The 18,921-nt window shown below is 35.3% G+C and overlaps 1 protein-coding gene across 1 annotated transcript in view; it reads right to left on the reverse strand.

Annotated features, from left to right (window-relative positions):
- Nucleotides 1-18,921, reverse strand: part of LOC114692230 (ATP-binding cassette sub-family A member 3-like) — a 126,249-nt gene that overhangs the window by 72,196 nt on the left and 35,132 nt on the right. Inside the window, exons 8-10 of the mRNA XM_037211015.1 lie at nucleotides 6,939-7,112; nucleotides 4,101-4,282; nucleotides 300-434 (exon numbers count right to left, since the gene is read on the reverse strand). Coding sequence (XP_037066910.1) covers nucleotides 300-434; nucleotides 4,101-4,282; nucleotides 6,939-7,112 — 491 coding nt within the window. The remainder of the gene's footprint in view (nucleotides 1-299; nucleotides 435-4,100; nucleotides 4,283-6,938; nucleotides 7,113-18,921) is intronic.

The raw sequence follows: 18,921 nt of genomic DNA on the forward strand, positions 1-18,921 counted from the left end.
TGTCTATCAGTGAAGAATGAAAGTAATGCATAAAGGTGGAGTGAATAACACAACATTTGTAAAGATACATCTATATTTATATGATTTATTAAACACATCTCCAACCAAGCTCTGATTCTTAGAGGACAACTATACTAATTATGATTCAAATAAAGCAATTAAAGCATCTCTTTTTCTGAATTAGTCAACTATAAACATTCTCAATGGATAGCATCTCTTTTTCTGAATTAGTCAACTATAAACATTCTCAATGGATAGTAAATGGTTTTTGGTCCCTGAAGGAACATTTAAAACAATACCTTGTACAAACGTTTGATCTGGATACCTGCTACCAAGTTGGTAGGTTCAGCCTCAAAACAGTTATGCACAATGGGGAAGCACTTTGTCTCTTCTGCAGTCTTTTGAATTTTTGGTTTGCCAAACCAGTATGAGCGCTACAGAACAATATAACAGATCATTACCAAAGTGAGCATTAAAACCTTTTGTTTCATTTTGCTGTTTCTAAAGGTTTAAATCATGTCAAACAAATAAGTCTGTGCTATCCAGGGTTTTGTGTTAATCTTTTATTGAGCACTTAGATGTGTAAAGGGCTTGTACTATGCACTTTTATTAATGAATAAATAGAACATGTTAGTAACAACAACAAAAACTGTTTTTTGAAAGAGAGAAAACATAAAGTTGGGTGAGTGGGTAGGGAGATGGAGAGGAGCTGGGGGAAGAGGAAAAACATGGAAAAACATATATAATAAAAAATCTAATTAGAAAAAAAGAAGTGAACTCTAAATAGACCTATAACAAAGTGAATTAGTGATCAATAACATTCTTACAAAGATTTGACTAGATAGTTTCATTAGGGAATTTTTTCAAATATTTAAACAAAAATTAACAGTTTTTATTCAACTCTTCCAAAAACATAAGGGAATATCTCCTAACTCATTGAGAAATCAGTATCATCCTGACACCAAAACTGGACAAAGACAAGTGAAAAAACTATAGATCTTATAATATGGATGCAAAAATCTTTAATATAATGCCAACAAACTGAATCTACTAGTATATCAAAATGATTACATGCCATTACAAAGTGAAAGGTATTTGAAAGATGGTTCCAGACACTATAATCAATCAATGTAGTATCAAATTAATAAAATAAAAGAAAATACCATAGGATAATTTTAGTTCATACATGACAAAAAAAAACTTAGAAATCTAGAAACCAAAAGGTGTCTCTATGAAAAATGTCCCAAACTTACAAATAACAATACTCAATAATGAGAGACTGAAAACGTTGTCTCTTACATCCCAAACAAGACAGATGATGTCTGCTGTCCACCTTTCACACTCACCACTTTTGTATGACAAGGGTTAGTTAGTAAAAGCAGTGAGCTAGTAAAAGAAATAAAACACAACCAAATGGAAACAGAAGAGTTGAATCTGCATTTAAAGAGGACACAATCCCACCCATTCATATACCTACGAACAACCAGGACTAACAAACAGAAAGACACAATGGACAAGAACAACATATAATAATCAATTGTTTTGTATTTATTAGTAAAGTAGTAAAAAATATTCTAAAACAAAGTTGACAATTCCATTCTTAGCAGCATCCAAAACCAACAAAATATAAGGAATAAATAGGTTAGGTAAAGAAATAAGAGACTACTACAGTGAAAATCTTCAAGTTCTTTGGAAAGAACCTGAAGACTACCAAAATAAAATAGAAGACACATGAACTGGAACCTAATCTTTCTAAGACAGCAACACTATCTAAATATACTACCACAATCCAATCCCTGTCAAAATTCTAATGGCCATTTTTGCAAAAAAGCTGAATCTCAGGATCACACTGAATTACACTAACCATTTGTTAGTCCCAAATGATCTTGAAAAGAACAACAAAGGTGGATGACTCACACTTGCAGATTTTAAAACTTATAATATGGTTTTAATAACAAAATGACATCATACTGGAGCAAGGATATTTACAAAGGATTAAGACTGAGAATCAAGGAACAACCCATGCATTTATGGCTAATTGTTTTTCATCTACAGTGCCAAGGCCATATTCAATAGGAAGTGAGTAATTTCTTCAAAACATGGTATTGGACTATTAGAGTATCTGTGCAAAAGCAAGAAGGTGGACTACTACCTCACACTACATAAAGAATTGATTCAAAGTAACCAATGATCTGAGTACAAGAGCAAAAACTTCTAAACTCTTAGGAGAAAGTAAAAAGACAAATTTTCATGACCTTAGATTTCACAATGGCTCTTAGAAACGATATGAAATATATAAACAATTATATAAAAACCAGATAACTGGTTCATCAAAACTAAGAACTTATGTGTGTTAAAGAATATAATGAAGAGTAAAAGGACAATTTATAGAATAGGAAAGAATATTTGCAAATCATATATTAAAGAAGGGTTTAGTATATGAAAAAGCAAACAACAATTACTGAATGGGCACATGAATTTATGTTTCTCTAAACAAGATATACAAAGGCCAATAATCACTTAAATATCATACCTATGATGCGTTATCAGGAAATTCAATTAAATGTCACATAAAACATATGAGGGTAACTACTATAAAAGGAAGTATGAGTGAAGGAATGGAACCTTATTACTTTATGGGAAGGGTTTCCAAAACCTTAAACACAGAAGTGCCATAAGAACTAGTAGTTCCACCCCTAGCTATATACTCAAATAATTAAAAATAGTCCTATTCACAACAGACAAAAGACAAAAACAATATGTCCTCCAGTGAGATATGCAATATTATGCAGTTGTACAACAGGATGAGTAAATATCAGTTTGCACTACACCATGGATAAACCTGAAAAACTACTTAAAGAAGCACCCACAAACATTTAATTATTATGACTGCATTTTTATAATTCACCCTGAATAGATGAATTCGTAGAAAAATCAAGCAAATTAGAGGTGCCTGAAGTATAAAAACTGGAGATTACTTTTTCTTAGGTCATAGTTTTAGTTCTTAGGGATGAAAAACCATAAGTAGAGAGGTCAAGGTTGCATACCATGACTGTACACTGTAAATATGCCAAGTATTAGTGACTTCATTTAAAAATTGATAATTTTGCCAGGTGGTGGTGGTGCATGCCTTTAATTCCACTGGGGAGGCAGAGGCACATGAATCTCAGTGAGTTTGAGGTCAGCCTGGTCTACAGTGTGAGTTCCAGGACATGCTCCAAAAGCTACACAGAGAAACCCTGTCTCAAAAAAAAAAAAAAAATTGATAATTTTATGTCAAATATGTATTTCACTAAAAAAAACTGAAGATTTCTAAGAACTAGGAAACAGTTTGGTTAAATTTACTCTACATGAAGAACAAAGCTGTAATGTATTTTCAGGTATACCATTTTCAGCCAAATTATCTACAATTTTAATCTCCAGTATTTAAGTAAAACTGTTAGAGGTAGAAGGACAGAACTGAATTTTTGGAAAGTGAGCTTGCAGCCATGGCTCATCACACTTGGCCATAGTGTGTTTACTGTAATCACCCAGTCATGATAAGAGATTCCGAAGGAAAAGAAGCAGGTACCTTTCTATTCTGTGCAAATAAACAGTTAGCCCCCTGAAAGGGACCAAGTGGTGAAAGGAGGTACAGGAAATACTTACTTCTCTCTTTAACAGAACCTAAGAAAGCACCACACATTAATTTGGTGCGAGTTTCCTTTGTTTCTCCACCCTCTAGTCTAAGGGACTATATTATCTGGCTTCAGGGTCATAGCGCTTACAGTTTTAAAAGTTTCAGTGTTTTATCTACACACGTTATACAACTATATACAGAGGAGACTTTATAGCATATCAAGAAAGGATAATGTCTCAATACTGGTGGTATACAGATTAGGTTGATCAAAATTTGGCTTTTTAATTTGATTACCACATTTATTGAAATAGGTTTACAAGGATTATGACAAATTTGGAATCAACAGCAGCATTAAAAACTCACCATAAAGGGAGGCAGGAGGATCTCAAAGAGTTAAAGGAGGGGAAACCATAATTAGACTATGTTGTAGAAAAAGAATCTATTTTCAGTAAAAGAAAAACAAAGAAAAAAAAGAACTCACCATAAGGAAAAAGTACCATGGTTGAGGCACATCACACTGCCCAGGAAAGACAGCCTCCACATACCAGGTAACAAGGCTGTATAAGAGAGCGTCAAGCAAAAGCATTCCGAACATATAGCCAAAGATGAAGTTATCCTCAAGATTGGCTGGTGTCCAAAGGTTATGCCATTTAACACCAATCTCTGAAATGAAAAGGAGACATTGGGCATGAAGGAAATCTTTGTGACCTGGTACTCTGTATTGTGGATTACCTATCTGCTGATGACCCCTAGTAACTGTATTACTACAGAAAACGATGGTTGCATTCCACCACCACCCCTTTTTCTTCAAAACCTTTAAAAACAATTAGGAATGATTAAAATGAAGTGAATAACTGAAACAACAAATAAACACACAAAAAGAACAGCAAGGGAAAAGTAGACTTACTAGAATCTATCTTGTTATTTCCCCCTCAAGCTAATTTCCCACAGAAACAAGCACAAGAATGCTCAAATGTGTAAAATACATTCTACAGCAATGAAGATGGACGGAAACACGGACTCTTGCTCAGCATGGAAGGAAGTCACCAAAGGAAGGGAAGGAATGCTTTTCCTTTCTTGCCTCCATAACAGGAAAGGAATTAGGTTTGCAGAAAACCATGCTTCAAGAGGCAAGACTTAAAAAGGACAAGAACTCATCAAGTTAATCTGTTCTTCAACTCTGGCCTCTTTTTTCCCTTTGGAAACATACATGAACAATGGATCTTTTAAAAGAAAGGGTAATAATATGAGAAAAATATTCTGTGGAATAAAAAATGATTATAAAAATTTAATCCATTTTGAGAGGTAATAAACAACAAATTAGAAATCACAGAAAAAATGGGAGTCTAAATACACACCACAAGAAATTTCCTGTAAGCTGAGAAGTCCTCCCGCTTCAAACAAAATAGAGTTCCTGAAAGATAAAGTTTATAATAGAGAAAAGAGACAATAACTAATGTAAAATTGATAAACCTTGTTGAGTTTTGTTGTGTAATGGGTGCAGCCACAAAACCTGATTAAAAAAAAACAGGTTAGTAGGAAATTAAAAGTTGTGCTCTTCCACAATAAACCAATGGAAATATGACACCTAGATGAAATAATGTGGGTTGTTAAGGTGTTAATGCTTCCTGAAAAATAAAAATTATGGGAGTATTTATAAACAAATAACATACACATTCCTCTGATAGGCCTCTTATTGGAAAGTTTTTATTCACAGATGAAAAAATCAAGTATTCTTAACTTTCATATTAATTGGCAAAAAGAACAAAAAATTTCACTAAGTCCTGACAATAGTTTTCACAGAACTTGATGGAATTGATCCTAAAATTCAGATGTAAAGTAACCTGAATGACTAATAACATATGCATTCCTCTGATAGACTACTTATTGGAAAATTTTTATTCACAGATGAGAAAATTAAGTATTCTTAATTTTTACATTAATGGGCAAATAGAACAAAAATTTCACTAAGTCCTGACAATAGCTTTCATAGAACTTGATGGAATTGATCTTAAAATTCAGATGTAAAGTAACCTGATCAACTAAAGAACAAGATATACAATACTAACACATTAAGAATTCATATGTGGCTGGTATGTGGCTCCTACCTTTACTCACAACACTCTGGAAGCAGAGGCAGGTGTATCTCTGTGACTTTGAGACCAGCCTGGTTTACATTGCAAGTTGTAGGCCAGCTGGGGCTAGCTAGTGACTTTCTATCTTAAAACAAAACAAAACAAAATAAAACAAAAAACAAAAAACAAAAGAACCCCAAAAACAACAAACCCCAAACCAAAACTAGTATCAAGTCATAAAATTCTTGTGACATTGGTATTAAATTATTAAAAAATCAGAATATTATTATTGGAGTCATCCAATAATAATTGTTCAATAGCCATTGTAATATAAATAAAATTTAAGCTATAAGCACTTTATGAGACAGTACTTTTGTAGCTTAGACATTTAAAAAATAGTCTATAGTCTTGCTCTCTTGTACAGGATGGTCTCAAACTCTTGGGCTCAAGTTTCATCTCAGTCTCCTAAGTAATTAAGATATAGGCATTGTCTCCTTGCCTAGTGTAGTTATCACTTTTGCAATTAGGAATTTATTTTTCATAATATGCACATACGACCACATACACATAAACTGCTATGGATAACAGCAAGAACCATAAGCCACCTAAACATATATGGAAAAGGAAGTGGTTGATTCTGCTTACTATGATGAAATACTAAACAATGTTATGAGAAGAACAAAAGCATATCCTTGCATGGGGAAAAGTCCAAGATTTTTTTTTTTAGAGAATAAAAATAATAAAAGTTCTTAAATGATTTATTTGACAGTGTAAGTTCACAGAAAAAAGAGATGGGACAATCTGAGCTCTAGACTTTTCTTTTCTTTAGAAACTTGTTCACTGGTGATTTCATACACAAATACATGCATTTAGGACACAGGCACCCCTTGTGCCCCAATTCTAACTCACTCATCCTGACTTCCTACCCTCTCTCACTCAACTTCATGTCTTTTTTTTTTTTGATAACCCTTGAATCCAATTAGTGCTGTTCATACGTGCATGTGTGTAGGGCACTATCAACCGGAGCATGGGCAACTTATCCTGGGCTACAGTGCTAAAGAAAACAGATATTTTCCCCTCTGCCCATTAATTGCCAATAACTTCCCAGCTAGGTGTGAGAACTTCAAATTTTTCATAACCACCTATATAATAAACAAATTTGGGGAAAATATAAAATTTACTTACCTTCTCATCTCCTGGGTACCCAGTTTCCTAAGAATTGAATCAGCAATATCAATACCCACCTTGTATTTCCAACTTGATTAAAATATTAATCCCCAGTGCCAATGCAACATTTGCGCTCAGACAGGCAGTCACCTTGGTGGTAAGGCCCAACATTCCATAGTGTTCAGAGATGAAATTATAGGGAAAGAAACTGGCAAAAAACAGGAGATTTCCAGCAGAAGCAGCTAAATGAGCTTCAAATAAGAAATTACAATTAACTTTTTATACTACAACAGAGTACTAACAATGTTGAATATTTCTTAGATTATGTTTCCAAAAAGTTACTTTGTTTCCAGTCTTATCTATAAAACAAGACAGAATAACTGAACATGTAGGTAATGACTAAATACTAGATGTTGTTGAGCCCATAAGCACGGGATTTTGTTGCACTGAATCTGCTCTTTTCTGAAAGGAAATGGAGGGGGAGCTGATCTGGGGGAAGGGGAGGTGAAGGAAAACTGAGAGGAGTGGAAGGAGGGAAAACTACAGTCAGGATGCATTGTATCAGAGACATATTAAAAAAGAAAGAAAGAAATTCTCATCAAAATATTAATAGGATATAAAATCAGTGTTAGTGAAGAAAGTAATAAAACACCCAATAAAATTGCAAGACACTACTTCCTAATATCACCATCATTTAAACAAAGCAGCAGCAGCCTAAAAATGGGAAAAGATTTTTACCAGCCACACATACAATAGAGGGCTAATATCCAAAAGATATATAAAGAACTCAAAAAAACTAGACATCAAGAAAACAACCCAATGGAAAAATGGGGTAGTTCTAAATACAGTTCTCAAGAAAGGAACCTCAAATGGCTCAGAAACTTCAATTAATGTTCAATATCCTTAGCCATCATTGAAATGCAAAACAAAATTATTTTGAAATTACATCTTAAACATATCAAAATGGCTAAGACCAATAACCAAAGTGACAGCTCATGCTAGCGAGGGTGTAGAGTAAGGGGAGCACTTATTGCTGGTGGGAGTCCAAACTTGTACAGCCACTATGGAAATTAGTGTGACACTTCCTTAGGAAGCTGGGAATAGATTTTCCTCAAGATTCAGCTGCACTACTCTTAGCCACATACCCAAAGGACACTTCATTCTGTCACAAGGACACTTGCTCAATCACATTCATTGCTGCTCTATTCATAAACAGATGAATGAATAAAGAAAATGTGGCACATTTACACAATGGAGTATTACTCTCAGCCATTAAAAAAATAAAATTTGCAGGTAAATGGAAGTAATTAGAAACCATCATTCTGAGTGAGGAAACTCAGACCCAGAAAGTAAAAAATTGTATGTATGTGCTTATATGTGGATGTTAGCTGTTAAGTCATTGATAAGCGACTAAATCCATAGAACAACAGAAGCTGGGTATAGAGTAAGAGAGTAGGGGGTAGAGATAGATCTCATTAAGAAAAGGAAATAGAATAGATAGTTATGGATGGGAGATTGTAATGGGAGGATCAAGTGGAAAGGGGGAAGGAAGAAGAGAAATGAGGGAATATGAGGGAAGACAGCTAAAAGTAAAGGCCATTTGAGGGGTAGTATGAAAACTTATTTCAGTGGGAGCTTCCTAAAATGTATACATATATGAAGGTGATCTAAATGAAATCACCAAATAATGGGGAGACAGAACCCAAACTGGACATCTCTTGTCACCAAATGAAGCTTCTAGTACTGGGACTGGGTTACCTCTATTTGAGTTGTTGGTCAAAGGGATTCTATGAGAACCCTTGAACAACCCAGGCTGTTCTAAGATTATAGGTTGCTTTCTACAAACTGACAGCAAGCCCCATGGCTGAAAACAACACCTACACAACTCATTGAACAGAAGTTGACTGCTGCCTCTATAGAGTCTTCATTCCTACATACTAGTAGCTTTGGTACACAAAGGTACTCTGTAGGCTGCCAAAGGAGAAATGTAAACACCAACACAGCCACAAACTCTTTAAACTATAGTGGTGTCCAGACTGTAAGATATGCTAAGGCAATGGTGGTACAAAGCTTGTGGAAGTAAACAACCAATATCTGATTTGACTTAAAGCTCACTCTATGATATAGAAACAATACTTGACACTGGGTGAGCAAGAATCTGAGATTCTTGGGGGGGGCATTATAATGACTCCTAATGACATTCTGCTATACTCAGTTCTGCCATCATCAGAGAAGCTTCCTCCTGTAGCAGATGGGAACAAATGCAGAGACCCACAGCCAGACATTTTGCAAAGAATGAGAGACTTTTGAACACTCAGCCCTAAATGGGATATTTCCATCAAATTCTTCTCCCCAGGGCTCAGGAAACCCTGTAGAAGAGGAGGGAGGAAGAGTATAAGAGCTAGAGGGGATGGAGGACACCAAGAAAACAAGGCCCTTTAAATCAACATGATTGACATATACATAAACTCACAGACTGAGGCAGCATGCACAGGGCCTGCTGAGGTCTGTACCAGATAGAGCTCTAGAGCTGAAAAGAGAAGTTGACACCTGCCTCCACACTTAACCCATAAACAATCTCTAACTGATAACCACTTGTAAATGAAAATTTAGTTTCCTCCAAAGGAGTCTATGGGGGAAACAAACCACTCTAAGGATAGGCTGCATGCCCAGCATTAGATGTCCAACAGAAAATGAACTAAATGGCATATTTGGAGGTTCCTTTTCTCATAATGTTGTCAGGGTTATCTCTTTCTTTCTTTTTAAATCTTATCTTTTTATTTTATTTATATATATTTTCTTCTGTTTATCCTACAAATCCTTTGCATATAAACATATTATGGCTTCCTGTTTAGTGTTCTTATGGGCTTCCTGAGTGTGCAAATGATTGGGTCTCTCTTTTCTGTGCCTTCTCTTGGGCTCTTTCCCTTCTGTTTGTTAGTTTGTTTTGTCCTACTCCAATGTGTTAGTTTAAGTTTTATGTTATCATATTTTGTTTTATTATCATTCCTTAGAAGACTGTTCGTTTTCAATTGAGACAGAAAGGGGGTGAATCAGATGGGAGGAGCAGGTGGGAGGAGCTGAGGAGAGGAAGGGAGGGGAAGCCACAGTCAGGATATATTATGTGAGAAAAAAATTTTTTTTTTCGAGACAGGGTTTCTCTGTGTAGTTTTGGTTCCTGTCCTGGATCTCGCTCTGTAGAGCAGGCTGGCCTCGAACTCACAGAGATCCACCTGACTCTGCCTCCCAAGTGCTGGGATTAAAGGCATGCACCATCACCACCCAGCAAAAACTTTAATAAATCAAAGAAATGCAGATTAAAAACATTATAAAGAGCAGTTGAACACATTAGAGAGCACAGAAAAGCAGTGAACAATTTACAGAGTGGGTTAGAAACTAGCAAAAGGAAATGTAGATTTTTTTGAGCTTTTTATTCTAAATATTAAACTTCTGTCAGATGAGCACCTGACAAAACAGTGGACTCTGGACTCTCACTTTATTCTGCTGCTTTTGCTGTGCAGATACTTTTAGTTACATGAAGTCTTATTTGTCAATTCTTGTTATTTCCTGAGCTACAAGAGTCCTCTTCAGGAAGGTGTCACTCATGCCTTTCTTTATCTTGACACACTCCTCTATGTTCTCCTCCTGCAAAAATTCCAAAGTTAGACCATTCTTCTGATACTTCAATGGTATTTATATTGCACATTTTGTCCCTGGTCTTTTTTTAAAAAAATATTTCAAGACAGGGTTTCTCTGTGTAACAGTCCTAGCTTCCTAGCTGTCCTGGAACTCACTCTATAGCCCAGGCTGGCCTCAAACTCTCAGAGATCCACCTGACTCTGCCTCCCAAGTGCATCCCTGGTCTCATATAGTCAATTCATTTTTTTCTTTGTTGTATTTTGTCATTATTTTTAAATTTGTAAATTCTATTGTAATCTCGATTTCACCTCTTACCCCTTTATCATCATTTTATTGGTTCTCCACCTGCTTTTGCATTTTTCAAGTCCATAATTTATATTTGATTCTTTCTCATAACTTTTAGTTCTTTGCTGAAATTTCTTTTTCTATAGTGGTATCCAGAGAACATGTAATTGCTTGACAACACATTGAAAATGGCTGCTTAATCCTTTCAGTAATTATATTTCCTTCACTGCAGTGTTGGCAAATGCAAGTTTTCACTCAAGTTTTCCAATCCTTGGTATGACGAAGTGTTGTGTGATATTTTTATTACATTCTGATAATAAAGTTCGCTTTGAATCAGAGGGTAGAACTAGCTACTATCTGACCAAAATTAACCAGAGAGGTTTTGGATGACTGGGGAAGTAGTAAGGTGAGACTTAAAGAGAATCTTGGCCCTTTTGGAAGAAGGAAAGAAAGAGGTAGGAGTTCATTGGTGGCTTTTCTGCAGCTTCTCTGATCATTCAGGGCCTTACCCTGATATCTGACTCCTGATTTTTATTGATAAATTAGATAAATGCTTCACCTGGCATCCAACTTGAGGCATGAAATCATGAGATAGCTGGTTCCTTCTGGCTTTGCCACTCAAATTCCATATGCCCCAAACTCCTCCACTAGAGTTAGTTGCCCATGACCAACCTGCTCTGTCTTCAGGCTTTTTCAGCATGTTCCCCTGTGTCCGCTTGGCTCCTTCTCCCTGTGGGTTGTGGGCTTCCCATAGACCGCATCTTCAGGCGCTGCCACTAGGTTCGTTGCCTCGACACTTGATTGGACTTCTATTGTTGTTGCAACTGCAATACACTCTCAGCTCACAGCTATGCATGAGTAGCTGCAACTGCCCTCAGCCAGGCTCTGCACCATCTGTGCTCTCTGTCTTAATTGTGCTATGTACCGACAGCCAGCCTCACACTTCACTGTCATCTTCAGCAGATTTGGTGAGACAACTGGGAATTCTTAAGAGGGGGGGATTAGTTAAAAAAAGTTTTTCCCCAGGTTAAAAATGGGAAACAATATTATGATAGGGGGAATTAGGTCTTTGTATGATTCCAGAATGGATGGTTTGAAAATGGAACAATGAAATGAAGGAATAATTAACTTAGTTAGGATTTATATAATGTCAATTATAATCATTATGAATTTGGTAATTCATGTTTATCCCCAAAAAAGTTGTTTGATATTGGTGCCAAATATGAAAAATTGATAAGATACAATTCTTAGAAAGACCTACTAATGAAACTAAGAAAAATATTCACACACAGAGGAGTTTATAGCAGAACGACTATACCATTGCATTATGAAACTGAAGAGGAGCAGCCCAAGGTTATTAGAAAACCACCTTAATTTATCCAGCTACCATTCAAGAATGACCATCAGATGATAGGCATCCCCAAGACTATTCGGAATTAACTGGGATCCTATAGAAATGTTCAATTTGAAGAGATTTAAGGAAGCAATAGTTCAATATGGTATGCGTTCACCTTTTGTGAAGCAGATGTTAAATTCATGGGCCACTTGGAACAGAATTATTCCACAAGACTGGAAAGATTTAGTTACAACAGTATTGGAAGCAGGTCCTTGGTTACTGTAGAGAACTTGGTGGAGACAAAGCTAGGGTCATCAAACAATGAGGTAGGGCTAGAGGTTATGTGTTTTTCCAAGATCAAATCCTCAGTGAGGGCCATTATGCTGATGTGAAAAGACAGGTTAAATTTGATGATCACACCTTAGCCCTAAGCCATAAGGCAGCTTTGAATGCCTAGGACAAGACTGAAGAATCAGGAAAGAGGACTGAGCCTTTATTAAAATTATACAAGGCCCAAAAGAAGCCTTCACTGATTTTTTTTTTTTTTACAAAGACTGACTTCAGCTATAAATAGAATGATATCAGATTCAGAAGTTAGATGAATAATAATTGAATCTTTGTTTATTTTTTTTTTTGAGACAGAGTTTCTCTGGGTAGCTTTGGAGCCTGTCCTGGAACTCGCTTTACAGACCATGCTGGCCTCAAACTCACAGGGATCTGCCTACCTCTGCCTCCCAAGTGCTGGGATTAAAGGTGTTTGCCACCATTGTCCAGAAAATCTTTGGCTTTTGAAAATGCTAATTTAGAATATAAAATGGTGATCAGACCTTTAAAGGCAAGATAAGCACCCACAGATGAATGGATTAGAAATACAGCTGATATTGGATCTCACACTTATGATGATACTTGGATAGAAGTGACTTCTAAAAATTTCAAGAAAATCAAAAGGTTAGATGTTTTAATTGTGGTAAACCAGGCAGGTTATCTGAAAAGAGATTGCAGACAAGGTATTCCTAGGAACAATGCTTTTTCTAGAGAGAATACAAACAGAAGGACACAGCCTTCTGGACTACACAGAAGGTATGGCAAAGGCTGACATTGGACTAATGAATGCAGATCAACATGGGGTAGGCAAGGTAACCCTTTGCCATCAGGAAATGACAAAGGGGGCCTCTAGGAGGCCCCCATATCAAATTTGGTTTAGTCATTACCTGTCAACATTGGGGAAACTCCTTCGCAGAACAATTAAAAGACTTAACACCTGTTATGGGAAACCATACTGCTCTGGATGACAGAACAGCTTTAGAAGATAAAACAAAAAATTCAGAAGAAATCATAAGGCAAATATTTTGGTAAACTTCTATAAATGACCAAAGCCCAAAGTTAAAAATAGAAATAAACAGCATTGTAATTGGGAGTTTGGTAGACACAGGGGCAGATGGAACAATAATTGCATCAAAATTGTGGCATCCAAATTGGCCTCTTCAGGAGGTAAATGTTCATCTTTTAGGGATTGGAACATTATCTCAAGTAAAACAAAGCACAAGGTGGGTCGAATATATAGGGTTGAAAGGACAGAAAATAAAATTAAAGCCATATATGGCTAACATAGCAATGAATTTATGGAGATATGATTTGTTACAGAAATACAGATTAACATTCATCCAATCTAAGAAACAAACCATAAACTAACATATGCTTCTGAGAAAAATATTAAAAGGTATTAAAAGAACAGTCACCAAACATTCAGGTTGTACATAAACAGGGCACAATGGGTGCTCATCTTTCAAAGGTACCAATAACCCTACCTTTAAAATGGTTAACTGACAAACCTGTCTGGGTGGAACAATGGCCTTTGATATCAGAAAAATTACAGTGTAACATGAATGTAACACGAACCTTAAAAGGTCTTATAACAAAAAATCCTGAGCCAGATATTGGGGTGAAAGCTGAAAGATCAGAGAAGCAGAACAAGCCAGCCACAAGCTCTTATATCTATGAAATCCCCAGTCTAAAGAAAGTGAGCTCCTTTTTCTTCATGCCTTATATACCTTTTTGTGTCCTGCCATGTTACTTCCTGGGATTAAAGGCATGTGTCACCACTGCCTAGTTCTGTTTCTCTCATGGCCTTGAACTCACAGAGATCCAGATAGATCTCTGCCTCCCAAGTGATAGGATGAAAGGTGTGTGCCACCACTGCCTGACCTCTATGTCTAATTTATTGGTTGGTTCTGTCCTCTGATCCCCAGGTAAGCTTTACTGGGGCATACAATATATCATCATATTACAGGCCTTAGAACAGTTGGTACAGGAGCAGCTAAATGCTCAACATATTGAATGAATCAACCAGTCCTTGAAATCCTCCTATACTTGTCATGAAAAAGAAATCTGGAAAATGGAGAATGGTAAGAGATCTAAGAGCTATTAATATGGTGATTCAGCCGATGTGCTCTTTACAGCCTGGAATTTCATTGCCTTCTCTATTACCTAAAGGATAGTCTATTATAGTGACTGACTTAAAAGACTGCTTTTTTAAACTACACCTTTGCAAGAATAGGATAGAGAAAAAATTGCCTTGTAGTGCTTACTTGTAATAATTCCCAGCCTGTTAAAAGATATCAATGGAAAATCCTTCCACAAGGAATGTTAAAGAGCCCTACCATGTGTCAGTATTTTGTTCAACAGCCATTGGAAATAATTTGTAATCAGTTTTCTCAATCTATAATTTACAATTATAGGGATATCTTACTAATTGATTCAGATTCAGACACCTTAGAGAAAATGTTTGAAGAAGTACAGAAAATTTTGCCTTGTTGGGGATTACAAATTATTCCTGAAAAAATACAAAGAGGAGATCCTATTAATTACCTAGGATATAAGATAGGTTTACAAAAAATTCAAACAAAGAAAGTATAAATCAGGAGAGATCAAGTATGAACTTTTAATGATTTTCAAAAATTGCTGGGAGATATTAACTGGCTACAGCCCTCAATTGTATTCACAAGAATTGAGTTCACAATTACTCAAGAACTAAGTAGTTTATTTCAAACATTATAGGGTGGTAAGAACTTAAATAGTCCAAGAAATTTATCAGCTGAAGCTGAGAGAGAATTGGCTTGGGAAAAAAACAAATTACAGAATGCACATGTGGATCATTTGGATCCAAAGTTTGATTGTATTCTGGTTATTTTACATTTTACATCTAGCCATTCCCCTACAGGAATTATAATGCATAGAGAAGATAATATCTTAGAATCTTAGAATGAATGTTTTTACCACACAAACAGTAAAAAATTAAAGACCTATGTAGAAAAAGGTTTTGGAATTGATTCTGAAAGGAAAATTAAGACTTTATCAATTAGCAGGAATAGAGCCAGTGGAAATTAACTTTTACTAATGCTGAAATTTCCTCATTATGGACGGAAAATGAACATTGGTAAATATCTTGCAGTAATTTTTTTGGGAGAGATTAGCAACAAATATCTCCAAAGCAAGAGACTTCAATTTATAAAGAGAACTAATTGGATCCTTCCTTACATTGTACAGGTAATACCTATTTCTGGAGCCCCTACATTCCATGCTGATGCAAACAAATGAGGAAAGGCACGTTATAAATTAGGACATTTAAGTAAAATGTCTAAAAGCCTTTATGAGTCTGTTCAAAAGTTAGAATTATATGCCATTCTCATGGTATTATTAGATTTTCTAGAACCTCTTTATATAGTTACTTATTCTCAATATGCAGAAGAGTTGTTTTACATATTGAAACTGCTGAACTTATTCCAGATGATTCAGAATTAACTTTGTTATTTATTCAACTACAAGAAATAATCAGAAATAGAAATCATCTTTTGTATATAATACATAACAGATCCCATATGGATCTACAGGTCCTCTAGCACAAGATAATGATAAAACTGATCAGCTATTGGTAGGAAATGTGCTAGAAGCCTCAGAATTTCATAAGATATACATGTTAATAGCAAGGGTTTGAAAAAAGATTTTTCTATCACTTAGCAACAAGCCAAGGAAATTATAAGGAAATGTCCTACTTGTTCTTTGTCTAACCAAACGCTACCACCTTCAGGAAGTAACCCAAAGGGTACTCAAAGTAATGAAATTTGGCAAATGGACATGTGTTTCATTTTGGAAAATTAAAATATGTACACCATACACATTCAGGATTTTAATAGGCAACTGCTTTGAGTTCTGAAAAGACTGATTCTATAATTACACATTTATTAGAAGTTATGGCCATTATGGGGAAACCTGTACAAATTAAGAATAACAATGCTCCAGCAAATGTCTCTAGTAAAATGAAACAGTTTTTTTTGTATATTATAACATAAAGCATATTACAGGAATACCACATAATCCTACATGGCAAGCAGTTACAGAAAGATCTAAAAGATATGATTAATAAACATAAAGGTGTAATAAAGACCTCCACAGTTTGATTGCATAAATGCTAATAAAAAGGGAACAACAGCTTTGGAGAGACATTGGATAATAGAAAAAAAACCTGCTGAATTAAGTCAGCCTATATACTTTAAAGATGTGTTGACCTCAGAATGGAAACTAGGATATGAGTTATGTTGGGGAAGTGGTTTTGTTTTTGTTTCCACAGAAGAAGAAAGAGTGGATACAATCAAAATTGTTAAAGATTAGCTTCAAACAGGAGAAACCTCTTGATTAGAAGAGGTTTTAACTGTTCATTAAACAGTTGTGACCATTCAATCTTGTTGAACAATAAGTCTAACAAATGCTTTTCATTTGATCAGATATAACTTGCAAAAAAAGTTAGGTTTGGGGTAAGGTTTTGTTTTTGTTTTTCCAGGAGAATGAAGGCACCCAATTAAAGAATCTGAAGACCACTGGACAAATAAGACATCTGAAGAAGGACGAATCATCTAGAAAAATGTTCTGAGAAAAAGAGTAAATTGGCCTAATGGTATAGCACATTTCCAACAGAATAAAATTTCATAAATCTTCCAAATTTTTTCTGCTGTTTTCTACAGACTATAAGGCATATGATCTTTTTGTAGTCCCAGTTCAATTAAAAATTAAAGCTGGCTTTGGAGTTGAAGCATGGCTTTCTCCTTCTCTAAATGGAAGCATGCTTGTTAAAGGAAAATCCAAAATTTTTGTCTCATGCCATAAGGCCAGTTGATATGGAACAGAAGAAAAACCAAAGTTAAGGGACTATTCTATTGCCACTTAACTCATAATTCTTTGGTTTTATTTTGACTCTTTAAAACATTTTTAAGGTATAAATATTATCTCAAATTTATAAAATTAATATATTTTAAACTTTTTGTCATGATATTAATGGTCATATAGAGAACTACCTAATTCTAGAAAAAGGCTTCATCTAGCTTCCTGTACATGATTTTGGGTTTGAGTCTCTATCAGGTAATTAGGAATTAAGTTTTGGTACTCTGGATGTACGTAACAAATTGTGGTCCTTTAACAACCTCTTTGAGACCTACTGCATATGACATTTAAAATGTTTAAATTTTCTGCAGTGAGCCATGACCATTCCTAACAGTGACCTTTGAAGTCTCCAAATGAGGATGGGGCCCCGTAATGAATTCTATCTGGACTATGGTAACACCACTAAACTGACAAACACCACCCAAAGATTGGATTTTGGACTATAAACTGCTCAGTACAATTTCAAGGTGGCTAGCTGAGATGGTCCAGCCTCATGCACTATTGCGGCCAGGATTTCAGATAAGCTCTATACTTTCTCTTTACATGGAGACTGGCAAAAAATGATGCAGCTAGCTCTCCCAGGATTTGACTATTATCTCAATTTTCTCAGGGTCCCCTATAAATGCCATTACCACCAGACAACAAGAAGGAATTTTAAGAACACAATACCCACATTCCCAAGAGGTGGGGTGGGTGTTTTATGGTCATTCAATGGGTGGTTATGGATATCTGTCATCATTTAGGAGGTTTGATAACAAGTTGTTATTGTCAGGGAAAAAGCTAAATACAGGAGATTAGATTCAGGGATCTTGTTTTGAAAAAAAAAAGGGGATATAGAAATGATAGGATAAAACAGTAGATTACTGAGTCTACTTTTATACCAAAAAAGCAACTACTAATCTTAAATATTTTACATTGGTATGGATTTTTGTACATTGATACAAATTTGAGGTTATTTTTGTTATAGTGTATATATATTTCTATTCTTGTTTAAGATATTTTTGTATATTGATACAAATTTAAGGTTACTTTTGTTAAAATATACTGTATATGTTTCTACTCTTGTTTAAGGTATTATACCTATGAAGTTCATTTAACAGTGTAATGCAAATTTCTAGTTCTTAAAAGTTATTTATAAACTATTTAGGATAATAAAGAAATGCAGATTAGTAGTTAGTCACCTATTACAATCAAACTTGTAGTCATGTTGGGTATGTTTTCAAGGTCAAACAGAGATACATTTTAGCTGGATATGTGATCTTCAAACACTTCAGGGAGCTATAGAATATGACATTTAAGATGTTTTAATAATATAAGGTTTTTTATAGCAATGAGACATGTCTGCTCCTGGCAGCAAAAACTACTTCAGAGATGATGGTGGGCATTAAAGAAACTCTATATGGTGTTTGCTTTCTTTGTGGCAAAAGTTGGACACTGGGCAAGAAACTGACCTTGCCTTGACTGATGACAGAATGCTATCTAGGTTGGATAAGCAGGACACAAAAGAAAGTAACTGTTGAATTCTGCCAAGAAAGGTGGAACAGTCTTTCAAAGGTCTGTCAGTTGTTCTAGGCCTGCAGGCTGAA

This window comes from Peromyscus leucopus, chromosome 1 (assembly GCF_004664715.2).
Source record: "Peromyscus leucopus breed LL Stock chromosome 1, UCI_PerLeu_2.1, whole genome shotgun sequence".
Classification (NCBI taxonomy): domain Eukaryota; kingdom Metazoa; phylum Chordata; class Mammalia; order Rodentia; family Cricetidae; genus Peromyscus; species Peromyscus leucopus.